Here is a 24,482-nt window from a genome sequence, read left to right as displayed (position 1 = left end):
GTTGCCAGCCTCTCGCCTATGCCATAATGGATATATCCACAATGGATAGTATGGATATTTCCGAAGAAAAGCGAATATACCGGATGCCCGGTAATTAATGGACAACCTTTTAACCACCAAGAGGGCACCTTATACTGGTCCAGAAAATAGTAAAAGTTTAGTAAATTTTCGAGATTTTCACAAAATTTTGAAAAGTGTGAAAATCTTTCTTAAAATTTTAGGTAAAAGGTTGTCCATTAAAATGATGGTAATTTCGAAAATTATTGTTTTGGTCATTTGTTATTAAGTGTTGTTAGTACGTGTTAGCAATATCAAAGACATACAAACATACAACAAAGCCAAGCTATGTCGAAATAACTTCCCAGAACCAAATAAGTGCATTTCGCTAGCTTGGTTGAAGTTTTGGTAGCTCAGTTGGCAGGGCGCTGGAGTATCCAGCTACCGTGAGTTCAAGCCTCACCCCAGGCAATAATTTTCCGCTTTTAAATATATTCTATGCCTAATAAAATGTACGTTAAGGAGACTGGAGGTAAGATTGAAGAGTTATTTATGAGGGTTCAGATAAAGAGCCGCCGTAATATGTCTTCTTTATACGGATTTTTTTTATCCCCATTTTCTTTTATTAATAAAACTTAACACTCAACTGTAATACTTGTATTTTGTTTGCTGTTCACGTAAGTAATTTGCGTAGGATGATAGGTGTCATCTCTAAAGTACAAGGGGTCAATTTCGACTGGTGTGTAATTTCAAATACCTGTTTTTTTTTTTATAATGTTTACATTACCTACTGAGTAGTGTCCACTAGTAACATATGACTCGCATATTCAGGGGACATTATTAATTTAATAGTGTATAACATGGAAAATATTTCGATTACTTGAAATCAACCGCCAGTTGATATTGTTCCCCTGTGCTTTATAAGTTGTATAATCTTCAAATCGCCAAATCACTCAAAATTGTATTAAGTTGATTATTTATGCAAAAGCGCTGGTGGCCTAGCGGTAAGAGCGTGCGACTTTCAATCCGGAGGTCGCGAGTTCGAACCCCAGCTCGTACCAATGAATTTTTCGGAATTTATGTGCGAAATGTCATTTGATATTTTTCCAGCCGCTTTTCGGTAAAGGAAAACATCGTGAGGAAACCGGACTCTTTTGTTGGAAGGTCAGATGGCAGTCGCTTTCGTAAAACTAGTGCCTACGCCAAATCTTGGGATTAGTTATCACAGCGGACGCCAGGCTCCCATGAGCCGCGGCAAATGCCGGGATAACGCAAGGAGGATGATGATATGCATACGAACAATGAGTAGGTACAACATTTTCTAATAATTTGATAGTAGGTATTTATATGTTTAATAAACATGAGTGATCACTAAGCCAGTCTCCGGCCGGAGTCTGGAAACTGTTCTAGCCAAGTTTTAACGAGCCAAGTTACGTATAACTTGTGTTTTGATAATGTCTGCCTATTGTAACAAACCAGATAAAAATGTTTGGATTTTTGAATGCTGCTCTGGCAACTTTTGATTTTAGTTTCTGAGAAAGTTTAGGTATAGAAATACTACGTTAAGTTTAATATACTTATACTAGCTTTTTCCCGAGGCTTCGCTCGCGTTAGAAGGAGACAAAAAGTAGCCTATGTCACTCTCCAGCCCTTCAACTATCTTTACTTAAAAATTCACGACAATTCGTCGCTCCGTTTTGCCGTGAAGGACGGACAAACAAACAGACACACACACTTTCTCATTTATAATATTAGTATGGATATAAAATATGCGAGTAGTGAATTTGCTACCGTGTTTGACCCACGTGAAACAATTCAATCTCGATATATTTATAAATACATACATACAATCACGCTGATATCCCATAAAGAAGTAGGCAGAGCACATGGAACAACTCAAGTTTCAGTGGTACTCTTGGCAAATAAGTAGGCGCTTGTGTCGTTCACGAACTATGAACTGTTAGGAATAAAATCCCATCAATGACCGAAATGAACTGAATCTTTCCGTGCTCTGAGAATCGGTCTTTGCTCATTTAGTTCAGTATAGGATCGGCGAGCGCGAGCGGTTTGGATCGAGAACGAGTGTGTGACTGCGCCGACCGAGAGCGAGTGATAGAGAGCTACTTAGCAGAGCTACAAAAAACGTCAAGTTTTCATATTAAACTTCGGTTACTTACAACCTTTCGACCCGGAATGTTACTATCTGTGGACTATTCGTATCATTTTGACACTATTCGGTCCCATTCGCTCTGATCTTTCCGACCGCAGTGGTCGCTGGTCTTGCTGAACTAAATGAGCAAAAGACCTAAAAGAGCGAACTAGTTCGTGGGAGCGATTGAACGAGATCGGAGCGCTCCGATCAACGAACGAAACGGCACAAGCCTACAAAAAAGGGGTTGAAAAAAAACGAAAATTGGGAAATTGCAGTGACAGGTTACCAGCCTCTCGCCTACGCCACAATTTAACCCGCATCCCACAGTCGACTTCTACGACACCGACGGTATTTGTACAATATCCAATTATTACCTTTCTACTTATTAGATTTAAAAATAAATAGAATAAATAAATAAATATGACATTCTTACACAGATTGACTGACTCCCACAGTAAGCTCAAGAAGGCTTGTGTTGTGGGTACTTAGACAACGATGTAATATAATATATTTATTAAATACTTAGGTATATACATAAAAAACATCCATGACTCAGGAACAAAATATCTGTGCTGATCACGCACATAAATTCCCTTACCGGGATTCGAACCCGGGACCGCGCCTTAACTAGCAGGCAGGTTCACTACACTACCGACTACGCCAGACCGATCGTCTCCCAAATTTAAAGGTTTTATGCGAAAATTTACTCAGGTATGTAAAAAATAAATAACACTTCTACTTTTGTTTCATGCCAAAAAAAACTCGACTAAGCCCACACGAAAAAAAAAATTTTTTTTTTTACAAAAACACATGTCGACAACCCTACCCGCTCGTTATTCATACTCTTCCGGTTCCTTATCTCGTATGACGTCCCCATCAATAAGGACAGACCCACACCCTACTAAATGAACCGCCTAGTTGAATGCGAATAGATAGGGACACCCTGTATATGGACCGAATAGGGACACCCTGTATAATAGAGATGACATGAATCGCCAACTATTCGGTGTTTGGCTTATACTTTGCCGAATATTCTTTGGCTGAACTTCGGCCACACATGTACCGAAATTCAGCGAACACACATAAAATATTTTGCTATCCAATGGAACTACTACTAAAAGAGAAGTCCTAAAAGGGACACCTTTGTATTGAGCCGAATATCGATACCGAATATCTCTTACAATTACAAGACACTAAAACGATTACTCGTACCAAAGACGTATATAACTCCGTACTGACAGATAAAGTCTAAGAAAAAAACGTATCTCAGTACCATACAGAAAAAGGTACGGTGGCCTAAATGGCATTACACCTTTGGGGTACGCTCAGCTAGATGGCGCTAATATTTATATTTGAAAATTTTAAAACATATCAAGCTAAAAATATGGGCCAAATTGTCAAAACTGAGGTTCAAAAGTTTTAAGCCTGTATCAAGAGATGGCAGTCTATGCACTATGATTAGTATGATTACACATTTTTCTTTGACAGTAACTCTCTGTAATACTCGATCCTCTGTGCTCGTATTATAAAAAATAAATCTTCATTAGCGACTGTTAGATCAGTTGTAAAGTGGACCCCAGGCTCAGATTGGTCGTGGCGAATGACGGGATAACGTAAATGCGTTTTCACATTATCCGATCCGATATCGGATGTAGAAAGGATATCAAAGGCAAAAATCAAAGATGGCGGTTTAAATGTATGGGATCCGATACATCCCATACCGGATCGGATAAAATGAAAACGCAGTAAGGAGGATTATGATGAATTGATGAATTAGCTACCGTTGTGTAACCTCAACAGCGTAAAGTCATGGAAAATTACATCTATTCTACGGAAAATGTGGACCGCCTCCACAGGTTAGGTACTTACTATAGAATTAAAAATTTCATTAATTTTCCGTTATCGTTTTAAAATATTCTGGCAATCCCACTATTCGAGAACAGTTTTCATAATTTAATTAAAAATTTTCGCATTCATCATCCTTCTTGCGTTATCCCGGCATTGGCCATGGCTCATGTGAGCCTGGGGTCCGCTTTGACAACTAATCCTAAGATTTGGCATAGGCACTAGTTTTACGAAAGCGACTGCCATCTGACCTTGCAACCCGAAGGGTAACTAGGCCTTATTGGAATTAGTCCGGTTTCCTCACGATGTTTTCCTTCACCGAAAAGCGACTGGCAAATATCAAATGACATTTCGCACATAAGTTCCGAAAAACTCATTGGTACAAGCCGGGGTTCGAACCCTCGATTTGAATTGAAAGTCGCACGCTCTTATCGCTAGGCCACCTGCGCTTCAATTAAAAATTTTCGCATTATTGCTAATATTCGGTGGCCGAATATTCGGCGGCCGAGACGACCCAGAAACTCGGTATTCTAATAAAACTACACTATTCGTTGCATCTCTACTATATATGTCCCGAAAAAGGATACTGTACACATGTAACACTACATACTACAACTTAATTAATTAATTTCCCCGATAGCAGGCCTCGATATCAATATAGGAGATGAAAATGTTTTCGTGAAGCGCGGTTCATGAAATGTGGAGAAATATGAGCTTTTGTGCTAAAGATATTGAAATACAGCGACCGATAATGTTATTAGCGATAGTGGCACTTGTGGAAGAATATTTGGCATTAATGTGTAAATATTATAGGAAATACGGGTTGTAATTTTTATAACCGGCAATATTTTATGGACTATGCAAAAATTAAATAAAACATTTAGATGTCATATTTCGTTCAAATTCACCTAGACTTTAGTTATTGGTCACTACACAATCTTATTTCTTTACATTAGGATTTTTTACTCTCATACATTATTTAAGTACCTAATCGAAATAATATTCACAGTGACACTTTGAAAATAGGTTAGAAAATTACGCACACACACGCGCAAGCAAATTATGTAAGGTTTGGTAAACTAGTAAGCGTTTAGAAGTAAAGAGGAGGGAATCAATAAATTCATTTACCTATTCTTCTCTCACTGTCATTTCACTACAAGTAGATTTCCATTGTTCTATTCGATCGGAATCCTCAGAAATGCATAGTCAATTAGTGATTGACGAAATAAGCCGCATTATTCCAAATTTTGGCACTGACCCAGATCACCGCGACGCGACTTACAGATGTGCCATCGTCGGAAAACCTAAATCATTCCAAAATTTTGGCGTTGGTTATGCAAACGGGAACAAAACCGAGACATGCAATCTTTATTTCACTTTCTGTTTACAAAACAAAGTTACATTATCAAAATGTTTGATTGGTGGCCAGGGTTGGTTCCCGTTCGCATAAGTAAATATGTCCTACTAGCTTTTGCCCGCGGCTTGGATCGCGTTAGAAAGAGACAAAATGTAGCCTATGTCACTTTCTATCCCTTCAACTATCACCGCCAAAAAAATCACGTCAATTCGTCGCTCCGTTTTGCCGTGAAAGACGGACAAACAGACACATACACTTTCCCATATATAATACTAGCGACCCGTCCCGGCTTCGCACGGGTACTATACCTACATGTAAACCTTCCTCTACAATCACTCTGTCTATTAAAGAAAACCGCATCAAAATCCGTTGCGTAGTTTTAAAGATTTAAGCATACATAGGGACATAGGGACAGAGAAAGCGACTTTGTTTTATACTATGTAGTGATAGTGATAGTGATAGTGATTAGTATGGATTATGAAAGTTTCACACGGAATACTTTTCAAAATCCGTCATATTTGTAGATAATCAAAATTACCCATTTCTAAAATCTCAACTGCTTTATTTCTACGTGAATGTTGTATTTTTTGTCGAAATGACCAGATCGGATCTTAAAGACTTGTAGCGAAGGGAAAAGCCTTATTGGGACATTATTTTAATGAATTTAAAAGTAGAAAAATGACTGCCTCTTGTATAATATATATTTGGACAACTTTAGTGAGTACGCGTAAAACTGAGTGTTAAAGAAGCACATAGGTACCTAGGTAAAATAAAAGTAGGAATCAAAACTTCAGAGTGCGATGACTTTTTCAAATACAACCAGAGAAGTTTCACGAACTGCTAAGGGAAAATCGTGGAGTCTGTGTAAGTGTGTAGTCTGTGTCACTATCCAAATTAATTCTCCGTCCAACTTCTCTGCCGACTTGATTGGGAACCAATCGATGCCTGATTTAGGCACTGGTCTCACCAGAAGCGAGTGAGCGATGAGCTATCAGCGATAGAAACGGACAAAAGGTAGTCGCTCCCTTATAAATAGAGCCAGCGATTTATAGTGCAACGACGAACTAATATAACTCGCTCGCGCTATTATTGCATCTTTATTAATACCGGTGCGACAATTTTTAGGGTTCCGTAGTCAACTAGGAACCCTTATAGTTTCGCCATGTCTGTCTGTCCGTCCGTCTGTCCGTCCCTCCGTCCGTCCGTCCGCGAAATATCTTAGTAACCGTAAGCACCAGAAAGCTGAAATTTGGTACCAATATGTAGGTATATCAACCACGCCAACAAAGTGCAAACATAAATAATGGAAAAAATGTTTTATTAGGGTAAAACCCCCCCTACATGTAAAGTGGGGGCGGATTTTTTTTTTCATTCCAACCGCAACGTGTGATATATTGTTGGATAGGTATTTAAAAATAAATAAGGGTTTACTAAGATCGTTTTTTGATAATATTCATATTTTCGGAAATAATCGCTCCTAAAGGAAAAAAAAAGTGCGTCCCCCCCCCCCTCTAACTTTTGAACCAAATGTTTAAAAAATATGAAAACAATCATAAAAGTAGAACTTTATAAAGACTTTCTAGGAAAATTGTTTTGAACTTGATAGGTTCAGTAGTTTTTGAGAAAAATACGGAAAACTACGGAACCCTACACTGAGCGTGGCCCGACACGCTCTTGGCCGGTTTTTTGTTCATTTCTATCGCGGATAGCACAGCTCGAACGATGGAGATCATATATATTAAATAGGCGCGTTCCTACGCACACAGTCTAAGCTCGTGTAGGTGAACGTGTAACCTTTCTTGTATGAGTGCGATATGACAGGTCGACTGGTCGCGTTCTTGACAGGCTGTAACTGTGTGGTAACCGGGAGCGGGTGGACAACACTTTCAGAGGAGAGCGGGAGTGGCCATACAATACAATACTCTTTTTTGCACACCTTGATAAAATATAACAATACATAATTTTTAAGAAAAAAAAACCGTCGCCTTTCGGGTTCTGGTGAAAGCTACTTGCGAATGTTGTATTATGTAGAAATGTGTAGGTAAGTATTTTTTAAAACTGCTTTTAATGCTTTAATTATTAGATGGCAACACAAATGAATATAAGTATAACGTTAAGGTTTGAGGAGTTTCCTCAATTCCTCATGAATCCGATTATATTATAAGAAATCGAAGCTTGACAAACTTTGACTTGAAAATTCAATATGCTTAACCAACATAACTAAATAAATGTCACTGTTCTGAACTTAAACGCATGCTTTTCTTACAAAAATACCAAAGTCACTATGAGCGTGCCGTTCAGATTTGAAGAGTTTGGTTCTGGCCATCATCAGCAGTTTCACTGCACCAAATGTCACTGTTCTGGACGAAAGTGCATGCTGTTCTTATAAAAATACCACGTTACTATAAGCGTGCCATTCAGATTTGAAGAGTTCCGTTCTGGCCATCATCAGCAGTTCCACTGCACCAAATGTCACTGTTCCGTACCTAAATGCATGCTGTTCCTTTAAAAACACAAAAAAACACCATATGTGTGCCTTTCAGATTCGAGGAGTTCCCTCGATTTCTCCAGGATCCCATCATCAGAACTGGGTTCTGAAAAAAATGGGACCGATCTGTATGCATATACATTCAATAAAAAAAAAATATTTCAAAATCGGTCCAGTAACGACGGAGATATCGAGGAACAAACATAAAAAAAAAACATACAGACGACTTGATAACCGTCGTTCTTGAGAGATGAGGCGACGGTTAAAAACAAGGAAGCAACACGAACAAAGGTAAACAACAGGCGGTCTTATCGCTAAAGAGCGATTTCTTCCAGACAACCTTATTTATTATAAATAAATTTACATACTGTATGATAGTACTCTTCATTAACGTGTGCAAGTAGCTCACCATTTACTCGCTTTCGGTGGGGCAGTGCCTTTGTCGTTTCTAATGTTTCCAAACTCCTGCCTTCGGGCTTACCTACTAATTGATTTGGAATGCGAATGACGACGAATATTTTAATCTTTGTTTATCGGGGTAGGATTTCGTCTGATCGAAAATATATTGATAATGAAACCTTAAACTTTCAAAAATTAATTTGAATATCCTGGCAAAGCTTTCATTATATTTTAAGCGGGTTACTCACGTATTAAGTCGATATAGCGTTCGACATGTTTCGGTTCAGTTTCGAGAACCTTTCTCAGTTTCAGTTCTAGGCACTACGTCGGTCCCCAGTGTAAACGCACCCTTAACAAGTGACGTAATAAGTGTTGTGTGCAATCCTGCTTTTGACAAAAGTAACATAGTGGGTAGCTCTGATCTCGCCACGGTGACGTCGCCCGCGCCGCCGACCCCCCCTGCGCCCGTCCTCAGCAGCCGCGCGCACCGAGCAAGCGCCCGCAGTATGCGTCGCGCTCTCGACATGTAAAGGCGGGGTCGCTACTCTTGAGAAAGGTTCTCGAAATTGAACCGAAACATGTCGAACGCTATATCGACTTAATACGTGAGTAACCCGCTTAAAATATTTTTAAATATGTATGAGTCTCACGGGAGTTTTATAGTTAAAAAGCTTTCATTCACGAAAATTGTTAAAAGTAATAAGTGTATTTGGTGTAAGGTACAGCGGGCAAATCTTGACCGGGGGGCAAATGTAAATGGTCCATTTTTTCCATGTTTTACAATGTTTGCATTATTAAATAGTGTCCACCGGTTCTATATGGTAGGCGTGCTTAGTGGATACACGTAGAACTCAACATCATAGTGTAATAATGGAAAAAATGGATCAGTTACAATTGCCCCCCAGTTGAGATTTGCCCCGCTGTACCTTACCATATCATCTGGTATAGCACAAGATACTCCAATTTGTTTTAACAAAATGAATATTATTAAATCTAGTAATTGGAGAGGGTCAATCGGTCCTCACTAGGAGTAAGGGTATAATATGATTATGTCGGCTGGAATGTGATGGATGTATGTTTGCGTAGCAAGTGTATATCGTCCAAAGTGGGTAGCCAGTTTTAACATATTTACCTGTTTTTCTCTCTTAGAGCACGAGAAAAATTAAAACAGAAATCAATGCAGCAAAAGTACGAACAATTTACATACACGATGACGATAACAAAATGGCATGTCTGCCAGATTTATATCAGAATGCCACAGAATCGGCCTATGTGGTCGTTTTCTGTAGGCCGAAGCAATCAAGGGTACCTCATGGTGTTAAATAAATTGTTAAATCGCTCTTTAAACGCGTCGGAACCAAGTTCCTCTGATACAGCAACTTCAAACTCATGCAATTTGCATTTCCTTTGTAGTGGCCGCCTTACGGCTGGAGTACAAAGGCGTTTCTTTGGTTTGCATTTTGATGCCGTGAGGAAAGTATCGCTTTACGGACGAGTTCCTCGGGATAAGTTGGGAATGAGATGCCGGGTGGGAAAATAAATGGAATTTTTGGCGTTTTTCACATGTAGCAACAAAAATCCGACACTTTCTCATAAAATATGATAAACATTCCTAAATATAGGTTACGCACTTAAACTGCTGTGATTTATACTTCTGTTTTAACGAAGGACCAGTCGCACTAAACATGTTATTTAAGCGCGTTTTAGAAGTAACCAATGAGGTAACAAATGGTTTTCTGCAACCAATACTAAGTGTCAGTTGCATCAACCACAGTTAACAATCACAACAACGTCACGCAGCAGCAGTAGTTTATGAACAATTTTGCGAACGCTAAATTTAGTGACAGACGGTTTGGTGCAACCAACCTTAAGAGCCACCCTAAAATCTTTCGGAACATGACTTAACGGATGTGTTCGTATTCAATTTAAAATAGCGCAGCGCGAAGGGAGACGTCTCCTTAGACATTAGTTCAATACGAAAAAATCGAAAACGAAACATAACGGTCCCGCCACGACATTGGTCTAAGCGCGACAGCGATGAGCGGCGGCCATACATTGGAGAGAGACACAGCGATGGGACTTTTCATTCGCACGTTTGGCTGCCGCTCACCGCTGTCGCGCTTAGACCAATGTCGTGGCCCGGCTGTAAGGGTTTTCATATCAAAATGGTTAAACCCGAATCGGAGTCCGTATGTAACACAACACACTAAGCTGTAAGGGTCGAAGGTCCAAGTATTTGAGATAGTTTCCTTTGTCCAGTCTTTGTTACCTCACTACCTCCGCAGGAAGTTGGGAACTCTTAATTGGCTAAGGGAACTAGTTAGTTTCATCCTCTGAATAATTCCGGAGGTTTTGTCCCTGCGGCCTTTGTGCGAGAAAAAATAGGCACTTTGGGTCCTGATTAGTCCTGATTGACGTGTTCCGAATGTTGCTGTTGATTGATCGACTGCCGTTTTAGCCTAGTTGGTGACTGAGATATGTGCTCAGCATGAATTATTGACTTTATCAACCACACACCACATTTTTTTTTTTATCTGGCGCAGTCGGTAGTGACACTAGTGACCCTGCCTCCGAAGCCAACGGTCCTGGGTGCGAATCCCGGTAAGGGCAAGTATTTGTTTGATAAATATTTGTTTCTATGTAAGACATGGATGTTTTCTATGTATCAATATGTATGTATGTATGTTATGACAAGCTTGCTTGAGCTTAACGAGGAGCATGATCCGTGAAAGAATGTCCTACGAGTATATTTTTTTTAATCTTCTTTAAAAGAACTTTATTCAAAAACGCTTAATACTAATTTTACACTAACATAAATATTTATAATATTTTGACGACCGGTCTGGCCTAGCGCGTAGTGACCCTGCCTGCTACGCCCCGGTCCCGGGTTCGAATCCCGGTAAGGGCATTTATTTGTGTGATGAGCGCAGATATTTGTTCCTGAGTCATGGATGTTTTCTATGTATGTAATTATTTGTATATTATATATATCGTTGTCTGAGTACCTGCAACACAAGCCTTCATGAGCTTACCGTGGGACTCAGTCAATCTGTGTAAGAATATCCTATAATATTTATTTATATATTTTTATTTATATTATGGTATTAAAGCGTAACTGAAAAGGTCTCCACTCAGCTTCATGCCAAGGGACCCAATACTAAGTGTCAGGACCCTGGAGGACCCTTCCGAGAGAGATAGATCTTCTCTACTTACATTGTCTGGGTCTCATTACTAGAATCGTAAAAATAAAGGTGACCCTTAATTTAACTTATTCCCTAATTTTATTTAATTAGTCTGGAAAGGAATCGAACAAATCGAACAAAATTAAAACCCCGAGGATAAAAGTAATATAATTAAGAAAATTTTCCTTAACATTCTTCAATCTGGTTCTTCCAAATCTTGAAACAGATATCGAGATCTTTGCAAATAAAATTTTATGAAATGCTTCGTGAAATGGGAACGAAGGACTGACAAACAAATTATTCATTGTTATGTCACTGGGTAAGAAAAAACAGGTGACTAATTTTTCAAATGATAAGAGCTGAATAACATCACAATTTGCGACAGGATTTATTTTTAATTTTAATTTATTTTCATACTTCTGGGTGAGATTTGCTCAGGAGCGGGTTAAGTAGCTTTAACACTTTCGGGGCTGAGACATTTTCGCTCATACGGGGAAACCCATGCGGCTACGCTTACAGTCGGGTTCTTGGTAGCGAAAGTGTTAAAGAGAGGCTTATGCTCGACAAAGGGCGATAGGTAATTGGTTGATATAATTATATTATTAAGTAGCACAGTAGCAGAACTTGTTAAACATTGTTTTCTGTACTTTAAATCCTAAGAAATCTTGTATAGCTGATGAATACCCACATATTAACCACCTTATACTTTTACGTCTACGGACTGTACTTTCTAGAATTAATACAGCGGAATTCCAAAATAACGATGTCAATAATCGTAAGCGCGGTAAGCTAGCCTAATGGCCCGTCGAATCGATTTCAACCGCAAATCGCGTGCCGCTCGCAATCGATATACCTCGAACATCTTAACTTGATCCGTTTGACCTACTCGGTTTTTCTAATGGTGGTCTCACACTAGCTGATATAGTGCTATACAAATCAACGAGACACGGATAATAAGGATTCCAAAAGTTCCGAAGCTTACCGCAATGGAAATCGATATACCTACCCTGACTAACGTAGAAAGTGACATTATATGACATGAAAACTACGTCGTCATACAACGACAAGTAAAATACATGTCATTTTCAACATTAACCCTAACTGACACTTAACATAAAGACGTTTGGCCTAATTGTTATTTATAATGGCGGTCTCAAACAATGAGACAAAGAAAATCCTAAGGATTCTAACAAATCGAATCGAATCGCAAACCGCAGCGCTCCGCGCTACTGGGAATCGATATACCCTGACTGACATCTGTAACTTGAGATGTTTGGCCTGCTCAGTATTCATAATGTACGTTGTACATACTTACATTTTATGTACACTGGGATTGTCTTTCGACCTCATTCGAACAATGCTCAAATATTTTCGTCTATCCTCAAATAAGATACCTCTAAAATGGCCAGTACATAGAATTGGAATGTGCCTTTAACTTTTGTTAATAACAATGCAAAACCGTAAATGGATCATAAGGTTAAGGTTACCCAAATTAAATATTTACAGTCTAGTTTTCAACGGCTAGCAAATTACACCACTTATCATTTAACCTTATCTAAAATGTATAAACTAATCCATTACTCAGGGCCTAAGTAACCCACAGAAAAACCTAAGCTATTACTCTGAATATCTCAGCGATTAGTTGCATACATATTGGAGTACGTACTGGAATTGCTCCGCGCCGTAAAAGGTTTAAAACGCTACAGGAGCGAAAATGCTAAAATGGAAAGGAGCTCCCCTTTAAATTTGGGAATGTTAGTTAAATATTAATAAATAGTGTTATTAACTAGATTTATCGAAAAAAAATTGTTCATTCCGAACAACTCAGTAAAAAGATATTGCGAAAAAAATCTTTAAAATCGAGGTTCCGCTCTCGACTGTTTCCTCCCTCAAAACGTAATCAATCGTCACGAAATTTGAGAATCTGAATGACAATGAAATAATCTGTGTCGGACCATTTAGTTTTTTTTTTGGCTAATTGTTACCAATTTTGAATACCATACCTTTTTTTGCGCCATAATCAATAAGGCCGTTTTTAGAAATTAACGTAAGCGTCTTTAAAAATTAGAATATAAAAAAATCGAAACGGTCCGACACAGATAAAAATAATAATAATCTGTGTTGCAAAAATCATTGCTCTATCTTCAAAATCCAGGGAGGAAATAGTCGAGAGCGTTTGTATGGAGAATTGACCCCTCCTGTATCGTCTTAAGTGGTCAGATAACACGCTGCGTTGCTCAAATGGAATAGTAAAATGAAAATGAAATATTTATTTTTCAAGTAGTCATACTACAATGCGCATATGAACGTCAAATAAAGCTAATACGCCGGGTTTAACCCTACGCCTCAGCCTCGAGAAGATTTCAGTCCCACTAGGAGTATCCACTATGGGACCGGCAAGAAAGAAGTAGAATGGCAAACGCAGGTAGCTAACACTAGTAGAGAAGTAACGGAAGAGGATAACCGAGGAAGAGGTGGGTGGACTCTGTGAGACATAATATGAAATGAAAGCAAGTTAATGATAAGATGACGGGTAATAGAGATGTATGGAAGAGGAAGACATGCTCGCTGACCCCAAGTGACTGGGACAAGGGCAAGAGAATGATTTGGTAAATTAAGAACGGGTTACCAATCACAGAAGGCTTACAAAATCGACGAGTTGATGACATAACAGTGAGCGAAAAAAATTATAAGAGCTTAAAATAAATTGGAAAAATACTGTCTTGGTGTACCCATGAATATTTTTTTCACTTTAAACTTTATGAAACGCACTCAACTATAAAAAGTATATTGTGGAAATATTTTAAGCGGGTTACTCACGTGTTAAGTCGACATAACGTTCGACATGTTTCGATCCATTTCCATGACGAACATGAACATGTCGAACGTTATATCGACTTAACACGTGAGTAACCCGCTTAAATAATTTTAAATATGTTCGAGTCTCATGGGAGTTTTATAGTTAAAATATATTGTGGCATATTAACCCCAAAACGTTATCTTATTCACTAAAATTACTAGCGCTCTCACGTCGCAAACAGGGTTAAGTAGTAAACCGTCTCTATACGCGCTGCAAATGAAATTAGTGGCTCGAGTGAGTCGGGCGGGCGGCAAAAGAGCTATGAGGACGAATTAAGTCTGCTGTAACTTATCCTTGGTTTGGACAATAGACTGCCCCTTACTGCCAATGGTATACCTTTACTTATACTAAAGAGGATCGAGTATTTTAGAGAGTTACTGTCAAAGTAAAATGTGTAATCACAGTGCATAGACTGCCATCTCTCGACACAAGCTTAGATCCTTTGAACCTCAATTTTGACAATTTGGCCCATATTCTTAGCTTGATATGTATTAAAATGTCAAATATTAATATTAGCGCTATCTAGCCTAGCGTACCCCAAAGGTGTAACACCATCTAGGCCACCGTACCTTTTTCTCTATGGAAAGAAAGAAAGAAAGAAAGAAAAAATATTTATTTGGCTTTGAGGTAGGTACGTTTTTTTCTTAGACTTTATCCGTCTATACGGAGTTACATATGTCTTTGCTTGTACCTACTGCTGTTTTTATGGTATAATATGTGTGTTATAAAGTGTATATGTATTGAATTTGATTGTATCGTTCATAGCAAGTTTATTGCTTACTGACAATTTAGACAAACGTGGACAAACTATAGGTTAATATTACTAATTACATGTGTACGCTTAAAGCACAACTGAGTATTTTATACCCACTAGCTCTACAGGAATTACTTTCGTTCGTCGCAAACAGGGTTAAGTGGTAAACCATCTCACTATGCGCGCCGCAAATGAAATTAGTGGCTCGAGTTCAGGCGAGCTAGCCGGTAAAAGAACGATAGCTTCCCAATATAGTAGGTTAAAGGCGTTTAATAGTACATTACATCAGAGGCCGGGAAAATGAGGATTTCCGGCCAAGTGGGTATATACGGCCGAGCGAGCGTGCGAGCGAGGCCGGATAGGGATACGAGGCCGGGAATCCGTTTTCACGCCGAGGCATGTATAGTGCTTTTCTCAAACATACAGTGAAATAAAAAAAATGCTCTAAAGGACAATATTTTATTTATTAAGTGACAAAATACAAATACACTCAAACGTCAAGTGTGACAAGTATCCAGGTCACACAAAAATTAAAAAAAAAAGTGACATGACAGTACTGACAGCTTACTTCAAAAAGTTACTTTGCAGGCCTAGGCCTAAAAAATAATATGAAATCCCTTTACAGTCCTCTCGAGTTGTTGCGCCCAAAAAGCGATACTTCCCAGCCCATTTTAAGGAATGTAAAGACAATATTTCATTGCATGTTTGAGAAAAAGGGTTTTATTGGTTCTAAAATGCATACAATGAAACTATTTTTTATGAAATTTTCATAAATTATTACCTCTTAGGTACGCGTTTAAAACAGGGTTAAAACATGTTGCTACGAATTAGTGGCTCGAGCTCAGGCGAGTCGACCAAAAGAACTAAGCTTGTGACTCTATAAACAATTACCTAAACAGTGGTGAAAAGTTCTTTTCTCAAACATGGTATGAAATATTGATGTTATGTGCCTTATAATTGGCAGCGAAGTATGACGTTGCAGGTGCGGCTAGGACGATTGATAGATAATGGAATTTCATACAAACCTTGCAGGTCAAGGCCGGCAAAGTCCTCTTTTTTAATTTCCAAACACAGATAATTGTGACATAACATCCAGGTATTTAGCCAATTAAAAAAAAACTATAAGGGGCTTTATAGACGTGCCGACTGCAACTGGTACGGGCCCTAGACAATATTTGATTTTGGGTGCGTTTTCATACAAAAAAAAATTTTTTCGTTTTTTTTTTTTTTTTTTTTTAACTTTTTGTTTTTTTTATAAGCGTATACGGAGTTTCAAAGGGAAACGAAAATTTGATTATTTTTGCGCTACGACGCACCGTTTAGGAGATACAGCCATCCAAAGTTACTATTTTCAGTAGACTTTATTTATTTCATACCATGTTTGAGAAAATCACTATACATACCTCGGCGGGAAATGGGGTTGCCGGCCGAAGACATATAGACGGCCGAGCGAAGCGAGGCCGGATAGGTCTGAGGCGGGCAACCCCAACCTTTGTCCCGGCCTCTGTAGTAATGTACTATTCGTTCTAAAATAAATACTTTTTAACTATGTTGTGACGTTCACGTAAATAACTGTCTCGTAGATACGCGACGGAAATAAGGTAAAGTGGTAAAACATCTTGCTATGTGCGCCGTAAATGAAATTGGTCGCTCGAGTTGAGGCGAATCGGCCGGCCAAAGAACGTCAACTTAATTATTATGAATAAATAAATTAAATAAATAAATATTGGGGACACCTTACAGAGATCAACTTAGCCCCAAACCACACCTCGGACAATCAAATATATGAAAGAGGCGCGATCCTAAGTCGTTGTGAACGAGTATGGTATGTGAAATATGACAGGCCGACTGTTCGCGTTTTTGACAGGCGGTAACGTGATAACCGAGAGGGGGTGGGCGGCACTTTCATATACTGTAAAGTAGAAACTAAAAAGTTTGTACATGGGTGCTAAGCGACGATATACATACTTAAATAGATAAATACATACTTATATACATAGAAAAAATCCATGACTCAGGAACAAATATCTGTGCTCATCACACAAATAAATGCCCTTACCAGGATTCGAACCCAGGACCGCGGCTTAGCAGGCAGGGTTACTACCGACTGAGCCAGACCGGTCGTCAATTAAAACGTTTAAAATGGGTTTTGTAATTTCTAAAATGCATACTATTGAAGTATTTCATCATTCTCCTTGCGTTATCCCAGCATTTGCCACGCTCACGGGAGCCTGGCGTGCGCTTTGATAACTAATCCCATGATTTCGCATAGGCACTAATTTTTACGAAAGCGACTACCGTAATATGACCTTCTAACCTAAAGGGTAGGTAAACAAGGTCTTATTGGAATTAGTCCGGTTTCCTCACGATGTTTTTCTTCACCGAAAAGCGACTGGCAAATATCAAATGACATTTCGCAATTAAATTCCGAAAAACACATTGGTGCTCTTGAAGTATTTACCTATATGACTTAATTAACATACATCACTGACCGACGACCGGTCTGGCGCAGTCGGTAGTGAACCTGCCTGCTGCGCCGCGGTCCCGGGTTCGAATCCCGGTAAGGGCATTTATTTGTGTGATGAGCACAGATGTTTGTTCCTGAGTCATGGATGTTTTCTATGTATATAAAGTATTTATATATTATATATTTCGTTGTCTGAGTACCCACAACACAAGCCTTCTTGAGCTTACCGTGGGCCTCAGTCAATCTGTGTAAGAATGTCCTATAATATTTATTTATTTATTTATTTATCACTGCCCTTTAGGTATGCGTCGGAAACAGCCCACTGTTTCAAACAGGGATAATAAGTGTTAAACCATCTTGCTATACGCGCCGCAAATGAAATGATTTAGTAGCTCGAGCTTGAGCAAGTCGGACTGTAAAAGAACGACAGCTTGGCTCTTTTAAAACGCTGACTTTTAAATCGACTGTGAGATTTGGGTTAAATTGTGGCCTGTCGCTGCAATGTCACAATTATCGTTTTCTTTCAACCCTTTAATTGCCAAGAGTAGCACTATGACTTTAGTAGTTTCATGTGCTCTGCTAGGCGTGATTGTATGTATGTATGTGTATGTATTAAGATGTTTCAAGAGTTCTCAAATACATACAATGTAACTATTATTATGACATGAAATAAAATTATGAAAACGGATTTAATCGCGTATAATGAATTTACAATTCATCCCGACGCTTCGAACACTTTACAGCGTTCGTGGTCAACGGGTGACTGAAGAAAAATTACAATGTGCAAAAGCAACCCACATACAAGAAATATTAACGAACCATGACCATATTTCTTGTATTGTGGGTAGCTGTTGCACATTGTAATTTTTCCTCAGTCACCCGTTGACCACGAACGCTGTAAAGTGTTCGAAACGTCGGGATGAATTGTAAATTCATTATACGCGATTTAATCCGTTTCCATAGTTTTATTTCATGAGTAACTATCGCGGTAACCGAAGACAATATTATATTATTATGACATTCACATATATTATTATTATTCGCCGGAAGACTGGCTACACGCTGAGGGTGCAGCAGCTACAGTCGCGTCACTACGTGCACTTCAGTTCGTTTGTGGTACGTGTGCCGCGGCCGCTGCAGGACACCATCGCGAGCGCAGACTTCTGGCCGAAAGGTGTGGTTTTTCGGCGGTTCCGGGGCAACCTGCCGAATCCTACACCGGGGCAAACGACGCCACGGAGCCACGCTGTGACGTCATCGCCCAAATGAATTAATTAATTTTCTTTTTCTTGTTCTCTTTTTTTGTCTTTTTCTCTCTTTGTTTTTGTTATCTAAGTTTCGTGACGCATTGGTTATACTGTAAGGTCATGTAAACATGTTTTTTAATAAATAATAATTAACGCCCCTCTCACGTTATACACAGGGTTAAGTAATAAACCATCTCGCTAAACGCGCCGCGAAATTAGTGGTTCGAGCTCGGGAAAGTCGGACGGCCAAAGAAAGACTATTTAGATGATTAAAAGTTTTTGTATCTTTTCGGGCCGAAGGATCAGCGCTGGAAGTTGCCAGCAATGTGCTGAGATGAGACCATTTTGTGGCACTTTATTCTTTTCATTTTAATCTTAGGTAAATACTTTTTAATTGTATGTGTGCTTACGAATTACTTAAATAAAAATAAATAAATATTATAGGACAGATTGACTCAGCCCACGGTAAGCTCAAGAAGGCTAGTAGTGAAGTACCCACAACGTACTCAGACAACGATATATATAATATATAAATACATAGAAAACATCCATGACTCAGTAACAAATATCTGTCCTCATCACACAAATAAATGCCCTTACCGGGACTCGAACCCGGGACCGCGGCGTAGCAGGCAGGGTCACTACCGACTGCGCCAGACCGGTCGTCAATTACTTAAATTATATTATATTCCAGTATAATCTATACAGGAACATAAATAATCCCACTAACTTCTCCTATTTACCTACTACAATTACCATTTACTCGTCGCAAATAGAGTTAAGTGGTAGCTCAAATAAAATTAGTGGTTCCCGCCGCAAAAGATCCACCGGCTCAGTGGCTAAACGGCGATTAAAGGGTTATCTGAGCGGATAATTACGAAGTGGTTCTGGTTAATATTAAAACTTTAATCGAATTGAATAGTATTAAAACTTCAACTGAATGTTTACTATTGAAATATTATGAAGGATTACACAAGACAGCTTGTACGTTACCTAGAGGAGATGGGAATGTTAAGATGATATAGAACAAACTTCCACAACCATTTTAGGGAAGTGTTAGCAAGAGAAAGCAGCCTATGTCACTCTCCATCCCTTCAACTATTTCCACTTAGAAAAGTAAGAGCGAATCGCCTAGCATAGTATGGGCATCTGATGCAAAGGGACGAAATGCATGTCACAAGAAAGGAATTTTTATTAAGAAAGAATGTGGAAGGAAGTAACGGGAGAGTAAAACGGGTACATGGGCAATTTTGTGACACGTTTTTAAACTGTTACCCCCTTATTCATAAACGTACTCTAAAGTTATTAGGCCGATAAAGTTCGTTTGTCCTTTTCTATCACACCAATACGTCGGAAAGGGACAAACGAACTTTATCGGCTTGATAACTTTAGTGAACGTTTATGAATAAGCGGGTTATTGTTTAAGTGTGGTGCATAAAGTTTATTGTTTTATTATCTACTAGCTTTTTCCCGCGGCTTCGCTCGCGTGATAAAAAGTAGCCTATTTCACTTTCCATCCCTTCAACTACCTCCACTTAAAAAATCAAGCCAATTCGTCGCTCCGTTTTGCCGTGAAAGACTGACAAACAAACAGACACACACACTTTCCCATTTATAATATTAGTATGGATAAATATAAATAATTGATTGACTCACCAACTATCATGTTGGCTTCGGTGTGCGTCATGTCTTTGTCTTTGCCCTCGCCCGCCGAGTCACTACTCGCCTCTTCTGTAACAAATAAACATTATTTATTAGAAACAATCAACAATAAGAGACAATTCAATGAAATAAATTAACGTATTAAAACTAGCCTGTGTGGTGACAGGTTAAGAATTTCACCACCCCCTTTCTTCCCGTGGGTGTCGTAGAAGGCGACTATGGGATATGGGTTAAATTGTGGCGTAGGCGAGAGGCTGGCAACCTGTCACTGCAATGCCACAGTTTCGTTTTCTTTTAACCCCTTATTTGCCAAGAGTGGCACTGAAGCTTTATTAGTTTCATGTGCTCTGCCTACCCCTTTATGGGATACAGGCGTGACTGTATGTATATATGTGTATGTATTAAAACTAAAATTAAATACACTTAATATTCAATGACAGTTTGCGACTTTTGTCAATTTTTTTTTTCAATTTTAGACTGCGTGGTTACAAGTGTTTTTCGTCTTATGGCGTTTCTACACTACTGATGTGCCGACGGAATGTTTCCAAAATTCTGAAATTTTCACATAAGAAAACCTCGGAAACTTTCCATACTTTATTGGACAATTGTATGGATGGAAACTTTCCATTTCATAAATTTATATTCTCTTTATTTTTCGTGAAATGTTCGTGAATTTTCCAAGAAATTTAAGATATTTTGGAAAGTTTCCGCAACTTGCACATTAAGTACTACTCCACATCTATACCATTGACAACAATACATTCCGATTATTATCTTTTTGTCTGTCTTGCATGTAGAAATATCTAAACCTTTTGAAAAAGTACTTAAGGAATCTAGGTAGGATCTGAATTAATTTAAAATTACAATTTTTTTTCAATCGGGACTTAATCGCGTATGCCTACTATATTAAACTGACCTCCAACGTCTCAACGGTCAGTTTAATATGTAGTCATACCCGATTAAGTCCCGATTTTAAAAATAATTATGAGTAATAATCGTCAAAGTATAAATCAGTGTTAATTTAAAGTTGATTTATAGTTAAAACTACAGTACCCTGAGTAAAACAGAAAGCCATATTAACCTTTACTATAACCACTACTGAATAATAAATATCGTCACTACCTATTAGAAAAACTCATGCCAGTAATTTTAACTATAAAACTCCCGTGAGACTCATACATATTTAAAAATATTTTAACTACTCTTGAGAAAGGCTCTCGAAATTGAGCCGAAACATGTCGAACGCTATATCGACTTAATACGTGAGTAACCCGCTTAAAATATTTTTAAATATGTCATGCCAGTAAGTTATTTTAACATTTTCTCTGATCACTGTACCAATTCATTCTTACCACGTACGAAAAAGAAAAAAAAACTCATTATCTGTACTATATTAAAGAAAAAAACATACATCAAAGCGTAAAAACGTATGGAAGCAAAAAACCAATTTATTCCAACGCTTTCCCTATCTTTCTCAGGAAGTTAGAACTTTGTCGCAGCATCCTTTCTAACTTATACGAAGCCATTTGTAGTCAGTAACAACAACATATGTAAAGCGACGAAGTACTAAAATATGTTTAATGACTTGAATAGTGCTAGTTAGTTTTTATTCCAGTACCCTTACCACGGGTTTGATACTGACATCATCGATAGAGAAAATACACCGTGTTTTATTTAATTTCGTTAACTTTAAGGGAAGATTGTATTGTATAGTTTAAATGCAATGAATTTCTCCAAGAAACTAGTGTTTTAACGCTTACGAAAATCGAATTGTTAAAAAAAATTGATTACTGAAGACGTATGTGGCATCCCTTACCACTTCCTAATGTTATTTGTTTTGACATGTGCCGTCAACCACATGACATTGACAATGACTTAAATGTTATGATTAAGGTCCTCTCACACTAATTAATCCATTTATTATGTATGGAAACAAAAAACATTTTTTTCTAATTTAACAAAAAGCGATATACAGGGTGGTTCGTGATGACGAACCTAACTGCATCTCGAATTTTTTAACGAAAAAAAGTTAGTTTACGATTTCACTAACAAATAATGACAATATCTTTCAAGTTCTCGCGCTTTGTACACATATTTAAAGTTACATACAGGTCGAACGCGACGAGGTTTGCTGGGACGTCAGTCTTCCGCGAAGAAACGTTAAAAAAGGTTTAATTAATCGCGTTCGACCTCTATGTAACTTTAAATAAATAATGACAAATTCATGGTAATTATCTTTTTAGTTATTCCATTAAGAACACCTTCGCCACCAAGAACCCGCCTCGTGGGTACTCTGAACTTTGTACAGATGCTGGAGAACCCGCTGCGCGGGTTTTCACTATACCAGCGGGCGGTTATAAATTACCACCAGTTTCAAACGTAAGTGCGCCATTTTTTGTCTGGTAGCGATTGTGTTAAGACGCTACAGGAGCGAAAATGCTAAAATGGAAAGGAACCCCCCTTTTAATTTGCGAATTTTAGTTAAATAAATATACTAGTGTTATTAACTAGACTTATCGAAAAAAAATTGTCCATTCAGAACAACTCAGTTAAAAGATATAGCGATCGAGGTTCCGCTTTCGACTGTTTCCTCCTTCAAAACTTAATCAATCGTAACGAAAGCAGAGAATCTGAATAACAATGAAATTATCTGTGTCGGACCGTTTAGTTTTTTTGGCTAAATGTTACCAGTTTTGAATACCACACCTTTTTTTGCGCTATAATCAATATGGCCGTTTTTTGAAATTTTTGATGGCTCTAGCGTCTTTAAAAATAAGAATATCAAAAAAATCATAACGGTCCGACACAGATAAAAACAATAATAATCTATGTTGAAAAAAAAAACAGTGCTCTATCTTTAAAAATCTGCTTCTGTTTCGTCTTAAAGTGTGATATTTAAGGTACGTCTTCACTTTAAACAATTTTGTTTCGAGACACGGTTCAAAAACATTTTTTTTTACAAAAAGAGTACCTTGGTATTTCATTTCATTACGAAACATTGTTTAGAAACAAAAATGTTTATAGTGATTGACGACTTTGATTAGATACAGTCACCGGCATAAATTAGTGCATTAATTGCATCTTCTGGGCGAGCTCACTCTATCGTGGGCCGCGTCTTTGACTTTGGCTGGTCTGTGGCCAGGAGTAAGCCCATTTATAATTTAAAAAAAGTGGTGATTTCTGTACCTTGTCGCTTTAAATTGTTTGACAATTTCACATGACATTTCAGACAAGACGGTAATGTGACAAGGTGTAGAAATCATCACATATTTATCCCGGTGACTATACGCGCCTTCTTCGTCATTTACATCTACACAAAACTTTACCTACATAAATCTAATTTACCCTTATATTGACCGGGATATTGATTACATCTACACAAATGATCTTGGATGTTACCTCTACCCTCCTTCGCGCGCGTCGGCTGCGTTCACTTTCAGCGTTACCATAAATCTAAAACTTTACCCTTTCCGAATGAAAGGGAATCATTCGGTGAAATATTACAAGATTTTTATCTCTTTCGTGGTAACTGTTCAAATTTTATCAAAATTTCCAGTCGAGTAAAAACATCCATACGGAAAATTCGCGTGAGTGGTTGCGTTGTGAATTCGTCGGTAACGTGCGTTCATAATTCAATTATGATATGACATATACATAAGGTACAGCGGGGCAAATCTCAACTGGGGGGCCATTGTAACTAATACAGTTTTTCCATTATTACATGATGATGAGTTCTAACATGGAGTAAAGCCCACGGACCATGTCTCATAGCAATTATAAAATCGTTAGATTGTATGATTCTGAACCCGACTAGGAGAAAATGGACCAGTTACATTTGTCCCCCAGTCGAGATTTGACCCGCTGTACCTTACTTATCTATAAAAAAGCATAACTTTCAATCCGGAGGTCACAGGTTCGAACCCCGGCTCTTACCAATGAGTTTATCAAAACTCATGTGCAAAATGTCATTTGATATTTGCCAGTCGCTTTTCGGTGAAGGAAAACATCGTGAGGAAACCGGACTAATTCCAATAAGACCTAGTTACCCTTTGGGTTGGAAGGTCAGATGGTG

General features: G+C 38.3%; 1 protein-coding gene across 1 annotated transcript in view; it reads right to left on the bottom strand.

The window, feature by feature from the left end:
- LOC125227624 overlaps window positions 1–24,482 on the bottom strand; it is a 238,252-nt gene that overhangs the window by 25,243 nt on the left and 188,527 nt on the right. Inside the window, exon 7 of the mRNA XM_048131980.1 lies at window positions 20,405–20,479. Coding sequence (XP_047987937.1) covers window positions 20,405–20,479 — 75 coding nt within the window. The remainder of the gene's footprint in view (window positions 1–20,404; window positions 20,480–24,482) is intronic.

Source organism: Leguminivora glycinivorella, chromosome 6 (genome assembly GCF_023078275.1).
Source record: "Leguminivora glycinivorella isolate SPB_JAAS2020 chromosome 6, LegGlyc_1.1, whole genome shotgun sequence".
NCBI classification, from domain to species: domain Eukaryota; kingdom Metazoa; phylum Arthropoda; class Insecta; order Lepidoptera; family Tortricidae; genus Leguminivora; species Leguminivora glycinivorella.
This window is presented reverse-complemented; position numbering and strand designations above follow the sequence as displayed.